We start from the raw sequence: 10,183 nt of genomic DNA on the forward strand, positions 1-10,183 counted from the left end.
TGAAAAAAGGTTCAGATTTTTTGTAATGTTGAATTCTCTCTTATTATAAGTAATAGGATAACTATATTTGATATGTGCGTACCTTGCAAGGTCCTCATGTTTGTCAGACAGTTTTTCACATGACCTCGACCTCATTTCATGGATCAGTGAACAAGGTTAAGTTTTGGTGGTCAAGTCCATATCTCAGATACTATAAGCAATAGGGCTAGTATATTCAGTGTATGGAAGGACTGTAAGGTGTACATGTCCAACTGGCAGGTGTCATCTGACCTTGACCTCATTTTCATGGTTCAGAGGTTATAGTTAAATTTTTGTGTTTTGGTCTGTTTTTCTCATACTATATGCAATAGGTGTACTATATTTGTTGTATGGAATGATTGTAAGGTGTACATGTCTAGTGGGAAGATGTCATGTGACCTTGACCTCATTTTCATGGTTCAGTGATTAAAGTTAAGTTTTTGAGTTTTGGTCTTTTTATCTAATACTATATGCCATAGGTCAACTATATTTGGTGTATGAAAATATTTTATGATCTTTATGTCAGTTGTGCAGGTTTTATTTGACCGTGACCTCATTTTCACGATTCATTGCACAGTGTTAAGTTTTTGTGTTTTGGTCTATTTTTCTTAAACTATAAGTAATAGGTCAACTATATATGTTGTATAGTAGCATTGTTAGCTGTACATGTCTGCCTGGCATGGTTCATCTGACCTTGACCTCATTTTCAAGGTTCATTGGTCTTTGTTTAGTTATCTTGGTTAATGTTGAGTTTATGTGACAGTTGTAATAAAGCTTAGCTTTATACTTAGGACTATCAACATAATATCAATGATTAGTATAGAAGGCGAGACATTTCAGCGTGTGCACTCTTGTTCTGTTTCATTGTTTGGATGAAGCATTTGCTGAGTATTGATTAAGTCATCATACATTTTAGAATGCATACAATAGATTCTAAATTTATGGTCATACAGAAATTTTCCATTAAATATACATTAGTAAATTCTGAAATAAATTCTCCTTTTGGGAATACCATAGTTAATTTTGAATGAATGACCTTGCATTATTCATTGTTTGGGTCTTGATTAGTTTTCACACACTTTCCAACTATAGGTATAATAGAAAAGATGTTACCGTAATCAAGTTTCTCATGCAATATATTTGCAATTTCTTTTTTTGTAGGATTCTGTTCTCCATATGAGCTCTCTGTTTCATGCTTTCATTCTATGCCAGGTAAGAATAAACAATACATTCAGTTTTATTATCTCAAAAAAATTTGACAACCCTACATTATAAATATATTTCACATCCAATCTTTTATGGTAATATTCTTTACAAAGCAAAAAAATGTCAGTATTCACCTCAAAAGCTTACAAAACCTTTAAACAGACTTATTAAGAAGGGATATAGTGACCATACTGTTGTCAGGTCATCAAAGATTGCATATTTTGGCTTTAATATTGATTCACTTATAGGGTCTTTGCATCGGAACTAAACACAATTATTTAAAAAAAACAGTTGTTGGCATGACACAGGTAGTATGATACTAAACCCCTAACGGGAGGGATTTTGCCTGATATTCATATGATGAAGACATGATCTTTCAATCAGTTTAATTGAGGTCTGGAGCTGGTATGTCAGTTAACTGCTAGTAGTCTGTTGTTATTTATGTATTATTGTCATTTTGTTTATTTTCTTTTGTTACATCATCGGACTCGGACTTCTCTTGAACTGAATTATAATGTGCTTATTGGTATGCGTTTACTTTTCTACATTGGCTAGAGGTATAGGGGAGGGTTGAGATGTCATTAGCATGTTTAACCCCTCCTCAATTTAGCGCCTGTCTCAAGTCAGGAGCCTCTGGCCTTTGTTAGTCTTGTATGATTTTTAATTTTAGCCTCCTGGTGCGGGAGTTTCTCGCTACATTGAAGACCCATTGGTGGCCTTCAGCTGTTGTCTACTCTATGGTCGGGGTTGTTGTCGCTTTGACACATTCCCCATTTCCTTTCTCAATTATATTATGTCTATTTTTTGTTTATGTTTAATAGTTATGGTCAATGTATTGTGAGTCTGCAGCTGCTCAGCATCCAGTTACATCAGAAAGTCATCAGATAGCATCTTCTACCATCATGGACTTCTGGGCACGGGTCACACCTGGTATTCTACAGCTACTATCTACACCAAAAGAGGTAAAATATTGATCTTATTAATTATTAACAGAAATGCCAATCATACTTTGTGTTGCTTCTCCAAACTTGACAAATTGGAGATCCCATTTGATTTTGATGGTTTTCACTTCTGCTTTTCAGGAGTTATGGGCCCTGATGTTTTGATGGCGTTTTATTTTGTTTCCATGCTAGTTTCAGAGCTATTAAACCTATTTTTACACGACGGCAAAAATTGAAAATTTTTTGGTCGTATATTGGTATCACGTTGGCGTCGTCGTCTGCGTCGTCGTCAAAACTTGAAAATTTTTTGGTCATATATTGGTATCATGTTGGCGTCGTCGTCTGCGTTGTCGTCCGAATACTTTTAGTTTTCGCACTCTAACTTTAGTAAAAGTGAATAGAAATCTATGAAATTTTAACACAAGATTATGACCACAAACGGAAGGTTGGGATTGATTTTGGGAGTTTTGGTGCCAACATTTTAGGAATAAGGGGCCAAAAAGGGCCCAAATAAGTATTTTCTTGGTTTTCGCACTATAACTTTAGTTTAAGTTAATAGAAATCTATGAAATTTTGACACAAGGTTTATGACCACAAAAGGAAGGTTGGGATTGATTTTCGGAGTTTTGGTTCCAACAGTTTAGGAATTAGGGCACAAAAAAGGGCCCAAATAAGCATTATTCTTGGTTTTCGTACAATAACTTCAGTATAAGTAAATAGAAATCGATGAAATTTAAACTCAAGGTTTATGACCACAAAAGGAAGGTTGGGATTGATTTTGGGAGTTGAGGTCCCAACAGTTTAGGATTAGGGGCCAAAAAGGGGCGCAAATAAGCATTATTCTTGGTTTTCGCACCATAACTTTAGTATAAGTAAATAGAAATCTATGATTTAAACACAAGGTTTATGACCATAAAAGGAAGGTTGGGTTTGATTTTGGGAGTTTTGGTCCCAACAGTTTAGGAATAAGGGGCCCAAAGGGTCCAAAATTGAACTTTGTTTGATTTCATCAAAAATTGAATACCGGTAATTGGGGTTCTTTGATATGCAGAATCTAACTGTGTATGTAGATTCTTAATTTTTGGACCCATTTTCAAATTGGTCTACATTAAGGTCCAAAGGGTCCAAAATTAAACTTAGTTTGATTTTAACAAAAAATGAATCCTTGGGGTTCTTTGATATGCTGAATCTAAAAATGTACTTAGATTTTTGATTATGGGCCCAGTTTTCAAGTTGGTTCAAATCAGGATCCAAAATTATTATATTAAGTATTGTGCAATAGCAAGGAATTTTCAATTGCACAGTATTCAGCAATAGCAAGAAATCTATTCAGCTATAGCAAGAAATCTTTAATTGCATAGTAAATTTTTCTCATTTCAGATTTCATAAATAAAAAGAAAATTTCTTCAAACATTTTTTTGAGAAAATTAATATTCAACAGCATAGTGAATTGCTCAAAGGCAAATAAAATATTTTAAATTCAATAGACCACATTCATTCTGTGTCAGAAACCTATGCTGTGTCAACTATTTAATCACAATCCAAATTTAGAGCTGAATCCAGCTTGAATGTTGTGTCCATACTTGCCCCAATCGTTCAGGGTTCAACCTCTGCGGTCGTATAAAGCTGAACCCTGCAGAGCATTTGGTTAAAATTTTGTTGTTGTGTGTGTTGTATCTTATGACAAAAAGAAGGTCAAATATGATATTGACAATATTTCCTTATGTAATACAGGGTTATAGTCCTTGATTGCTTAATAATGGCATAAATTGATATGAATGAAACCTGTTTTCTTGTAACTTAACAATCTCTGATTTTATTATTGTGTATTATTTTTTATGAAAAGGAAAACAAGAAGTTCAAAGAATAATTTGAACTTTAATGTATATTTATTTCTATGATTTACAGTTTTCTGAGAAAGTGAACCTACATTTCTTAGGATTGATGGAAGCTTTAAGAGAATGCAACTCTTCAGTATTAGCTAAGGTAACAATGTTATATCTAATAAAACTTTCAGATCATAATTAAATATTCCTAGCAAAATAACTTTTGAACATTTTACAATTTAAAGATAAGCATTTCAATAGATTTCTGTTTTGCCACATTTTAAATAGGTTTATGAAAGCCGAAAAAAAATAAATATAAAAACTATTATATTATTTTTTTTAAATATATTGGAGTTAGAAATAAGAAAACATATTGAAGAAAAAAACACCAGCATATTTTACATTTAGTTTTAAAACCTTGATTGAATCTGAAGTATATTTGTCTATATTTTTTCAGCTGTTTCCAATGTGGACATCCATTTTATTCACTTATCATTCACAGGTAAGTATATATAGTTCATTTATGTTAGGTCAAATAAAATTTCAATTAAGTTTAAAAAAGGATTATTTTTTTTTTTGTACTGGGAAAGAAAAGAAATTTAAAATAAAGACAGAATGTGCATTACAGGGGGGTACTTTTTTACTGTAAATTTATCTGTTAATAAAATTGACGATCAAACATTTTTTCCTAACAGTTACCAGGCCACTTACAAGTAAGACTTCAGTCTGTTGAGAACTGGGAACCACCTGCTCCATCTAATGATATGGCACTCTTCAACTCTAGTGTGTTGTTGTCATGGCTGAAACGTATACAATTCAAACTAGGACAGAATGAAATTCAGTCGTCTGCTGCTACACAATTTTATACAGTTTAGGACCTTGTACAAATTGATGGATGGGGAATATGGACATTGTCTGCTGTTACACTTATTTACTGCTTAGACCATCATAAATGTGAATTCAAATTCTATTACTTACCATTGAATATTTATATACAGTTTAGTCCAAAGGGAGTTAAAGAACTGACTAGTTTTTTTTTTAAATTCATTGCCAAAGTGTGTAGATTTCAAGTTAAACTATTATTGTGATTACTGTTGGTACAATACTATTGTTTTACTAAACTTGAGAAACCAGTATGTAGGTTCACAGTCAGTTTATATTGGCAATTTGTAAGTGTAAGAGGCATATGTATTATCACTAGACCATCTGACATCTACATATTATCTATGTGTGAGCTGTATTTTAAAATAAAAATCTAAACATCATTTTAATGCATACAAGTATAGCATGCCATTTATCTCCTTTGGCATGTAAAGAACATGTATTGTATCAAATGGTTTCTTCTATAGATTATTATTACTGATTAGATTTATAGCAAATATATCAGTCCAACTAACTAATATAGATATCACTCAATGACCCATCCCCTTAAAAGCTTACCTTATAAAATTTATAAATATTTTTTGTATTTAAATTGAAAATATCTTTGTAAAAGTTATCTCTTTGAGGGAAAAAATCACATATTCATAAAGCAATAAATTCAACTTTGCATCCTAGGACCAAGAATAACTCTGACTATCTTCCATAAGATTATATTTTCATAATCATGTGCAATAAATACAAGATGGCATCCCATGACCAGGACTTAGTCATTGTGTGTATATCTTCCATAAGAATCGATTCTTATTTTCATGTGCAATAAATATAAACATGTGCAATATCCAGGGTCAGTTTTTAAAACAGTAGAATTAATTTGTTGTGATTTATTTATTTATTTACCTAGTAATGATTTGTGAGTTATTTGATTGTTATTGTTGATGTAGTTGTTTGTTAGTTGTGAATTTAGATTAAAATTTATAAAACAGATTATGTTGTATTTATCTAAGTAATTAATAAAAGAGTTGAAGAAAACAATATGTGGGGTACTTCCAACTCTTCCAAATTTACTTTATAATCACCAACTTCATCAAAATAATGAGAATGTTATTAGAAACAAAGCCTGATTCGTATTTCAATTGATACCACACATATTTAAGAATTTATTTACCTAGCCTTCATCTACTCTTTAAACAAACTGTTTTGAGAATGACAGTCTGTAAAACTGTTTGTTTCAAAAAATAAATTGTGGTTCCTATAGTGCTATGATATAGTCATTTGAAGACACATTTGGTTTCTGGACAATAACTTTAGTTAAAGTGAATGGATCTCTCTGAAATTTTTGAAGAAGGTTGAATACCAAAAAAGTAAGGCTGGGATTGATTTTGGGGATGATGGTCCCAACTGTTTAGGAATAAGCAGCACAAAACAAGCATTTTTTCTAGTTTCAGTATAATAATAAATTGTATAGCCACTAGATTGACAACAACACTTAAGTTATCTGCAATTTTTATTAAGTCGACATGTTTCACCGATTAGATCGGCGTCATCAGGACATAGTATACATAAAAATAAGCTCTGAAGTACTAAAATGCGGCATCAAATATTTGACGTCATAGTGTTCTATTATTGTCCATGTTGTTATTGGTTACATGTATTGAATGTATTTAGTGAAAGAGAATGAAATATGTTAATAAAGTCATACAGTTTTTGAGAATAAAATAAAATAAAATATAATAAAATGTTTTAAAATTTGAAATGTTCTTATCTAATGTTTGTCACTGGTAAAAATGTTGTATATTCCTCGGACTTTCACTTGGTTCATCCAGTTGTTTTCTGTGGGTTCATCATTACATACAGTTTGTTGGCTTGAACTCTGAGTAATAATAAATTGTGTATAATTATTTCAATTGCTCTGAAATTGTACCACAATGTTTAATACCACAAGTAGAAGGTTGGGATTCATTTTGGGGTTAAGGTGCCAACATTTCAGGAATTAAGGGCCAAAAACAAATATTTTTGTAATTTCCGGCAATAACTTGTGTTTGAGTGTATGGATCTCTCTAATATTGTACTACAAGGTTATATACTACAAAAGAAAGACTGATTGAGTTTGATAGTTACTGCTCCAAGGGGGGAATCAAAATGTTTGAGGGATTCTTATTTTATTTCAAATTTTTTTTAAAGTTTCAACAAGAAATCTTCATTTGCACAGTATTGCACATTAGATTTGTAAGATCTTTGACCACATTTATTTTGTATCAGAAACCTATTTAAAGTCCAAAATTTGATCACAATCCAAATGCAGATAGTATCAAGCTTGAATATTGTGTCCAAATTTGCCCCAAGTGTTCACAGTCCAACCTCTGCGGTCATATCTGGCTGTGCTCAGCAAAGCATTTTATTAAAATTTATTACTTCCCTTATGTTATTATGGTCAACAAAAAAATATTTTATTCATTCATGGCTATCAGAAAACTTAAATTGCTAAGAAATGTTTGGTACCAGAAACCTTGAAATTTCATGGTTTTTTAAATATGTCTACATTTTTTTGTATTTGCAAATTTGGTTGTTTTGTGTTCAGTTTCTGTATATTAAAGAGAAAATGAAGAGAAAAATTGTCATTCAATTCAGTCATCAATTACTATGACAGACTTGACTACTGGCCTTGCTTGACACCTTCAAAATTCTGAACCAAATGCAATGTGTAAAACACAGTGTTTCATCAACTTTTACCAAGCTACATTCAAGTTATCAATGTATTATATTTTGATTTCACTTTTGTTAAATTAAAATGCTCTAGGTGTGTTGTCTTTTTATATCAATTGTTAAATGATGTTAAAGGTAAGGTAGTCCTATATTATTGTCAAGTCTTTTCATACTATTCTCTTTAAAGCGTCTGATACGGTGCTTTTTGTCCGCGATTTGCTTTTTGTCCGCTTTTGCTTTTTGTCCGATTATTTTGCTTTTTGTCCGATACTTTTGCTTTTTGTCCGTTGCTTTTTGTCCGTTTTGCTTTTTGTCCGATAATTTTGCTTTTTGTCCGATACTTTTGCTTTTTGTCCGTTGCTTTTTGTCCGTTTTGCTTTTTGTCCGATAATTTTGCTTTTTGTCCGACACTTTTGCTTTTTGTCCGTTGCTTTTTGTCCGTTTTGCTTTTTTGCTCACCTGGACCATAGGACTAAGTGAGCTTTTCTCATTTTCTCATTATTCGTCGTCGTCATTAATTTTTACAAATATCTTCTCTTCTGAAACTACTGGCAAAATTAAAGCAAATATGGCCAAAATCATCCTTAGGGTATTTAGTTTCAAAAAAGTATCTGATGACCCCGCCCAATAATTAAGATGGCCGCAATGTCTAAAAGAAGAGCATCGCATAAAATGTAGATTTTGGCTTATATATCTGAAACAAAACCATAGAGACAATCTAACAAGGGATAAGAACATTTCGCCTCATAAAATAATGTGGACCAGTCAGAACTTTTCATGTGGGACAATATGAGCTCTTAATTTAAAAAAAAGTGGGACAATCGGGAATAAGCCCTACAGACTTGAGCAATTCTAAAATAAACACTGTTGATGTATCTCTTTTAAATTTTCTATTAAAAAGTGTTTTACATTTACGAATGCACTATATTGTATCTGTATATAAAATATTAAACGCATTTATTTCGTGATAGAAATTAAGTAAATGCTTAGGTAACCATTTTATTACTTTTCCCCCTCTTTTCGAGTTTGTCAAACAAAAATAAACTACTTTGTTGAAAATGCTGTTGTGTTAACCAAAGTTTCCTAAATCTTATTACTTGAATAACCTCGAACTTCCTCGTCATTTGGATATAGTTGCTAAATAATTCCGAAATGTATGGATTAATGCAGTTTATCTAAATAAATAGCTACACATGTATTACGTAAACTTTGTGATAGTGTTCCAAAAATGAAGTTTGTTTGTTTGTTATATTTGTAATATTTGTAATGTTTAAGAAAAATAAAGTAGTTGGAAATATGACGAAAATATTACCAGACTTAAAAAAGTTTTTTTTTAACTGAAATGTTGCAAAATATTTTGGAGCGACTGTCAATCGGCCATTCGCATATAAGTGCAAATGGTGACTATATATTATTAGCGGGAAGAAGAAACTGTGCGTTTAAGCAATAACATGTCGTAAATGTGTGCACTTCCACATGTAGCAAACGCCGACACCATTTAACATAATGATAAAACTATTCAAACGAGAAAACCATTGATTTACAAAACACTATACGACAAACAAATACAGAAACAAACAACAACTATTGAATAACAGATTGAAACTCCGTTCCTGACTTATTCGTATGATTATCATATATAATATTTAGCGCGGTTAAACATCAATTTAGAATTTCAATAACGAAACCATCACTCAAGGATTATTTGATTTGATAAATTTTTAAACTATTCTAAAGTTTCGAGCATATAAAAAAGAAGATGTGGTATGATTGCCAATGAGACAACTATCCACAAAAGACCAAAATGACACAAACATTAACAACTATAGGTCACCGTACGACCTTCAACAATGAGCAAAGCCCATACCGCATAGTCAGCTATAAAGGCCCCGATAAGACAATGTAAAACAATTCAAACGAGAAAACTAACGGCCTTATTTAAGTAAAAAAATGAACGAAAAACAAATATGTAACACATAAACAAACGACAACCACTGAATTACAGGCTCCTGACTTGGGACAGGCACAGATTTAAATAATGTGCCGGAGTTAAACATATTAGCGGGATCCCAACCCTCCCCCTAACCTGGGACAGTGGTATAACAGTACAACATAAGAACGAACTATAAAAATCAGTTTAAAAAGGCTTAACTCATCAGATAGACACAAATACAAGTGGACGTGGCCGGGTACTTATACATCCCGACACAAAAAGTCACAATGAACAGATCTGAGAGTACTCGCAGTTATCTGACAGCTATTTCAAAGCCACTAACAACTAATAAAAAGTCATGCCTCTGAGACTTAACGTTCGTTTAAGTCTTTGAATATCCCATGTATTCTGCAAATTGGTGTACGTACACCATTGCTCACACGTTTGAGGATGACAGACTAACTTACGACCAGAATGAATAAGAATTAGTCTATATAACAAGATCTAAAATATTTCTAGTGTAAAAGACTTTAACCTCGCCACATTATTTATGTATGTGCCTGTACCAAGTCAGGAGCCTGTATATTCAGTGGTTGTCGTTTGTTTATGTGTTACATATTTGTTTTTTCATTTATTTTTTTGACATAAATAAGGCCGTTAGTTTTCTCGTTTGA

The 10,183-nt window shown here is 32.1% G+C and overlaps 1 protein-coding gene across 3 annotated transcripts in view; it reads left to right on the top strand.

Moving 5' to 3' along the window:
* LOC143067892 (protein unc-79 homolog) overlaps positions 1 to 5,857 on the top strand; it is a 67,117-nt gene extending 61,260 nt beyond the window's left edge. For all 3 annotated transcript variants that reach the window (XM_076241501.1, XM_076241502.1, XM_076241503.1), the window contains 5 exons: positions 1,180 to 1,230; positions 2,046 to 2,186; positions 4,074 to 4,151; positions 4,449 to 4,493; positions 4,687 to 5,857. In XM_076241501.1, the coding sequence (XP_076097616.1) occupies positions 1,180 to 1,230; positions 2,046 to 2,186; positions 4,074 to 4,151; positions 4,449 to 4,493; positions 4,687 to 4,866 (495 nt within the window). In that variant the 3' untranslated portion in view covers positions 4,867 to 5,857. The remainder of the gene's footprint in view (positions 1 to 1,179; positions 1,231 to 2,045; positions 2,187 to 4,073; positions 4,152 to 4,448; positions 4,494 to 4,686) is intronic.
* The last annotated feature ends 4,326 nt before the right edge of the window (positions 5,858 to 10,183 follow it).

This window comes from Mytilus galloprovincialis, chromosome 3 (genome assembly GCF_965363235.1).
Source record: "Mytilus galloprovincialis chromosome 3, xbMytGall1.hap1.1, whole genome shotgun sequence".
NCBI classification, from domain to species: domain Eukaryota; kingdom Metazoa; phylum Mollusca; class Bivalvia; order Mytilida; family Mytilidae; genus Mytilus; species Mytilus galloprovincialis.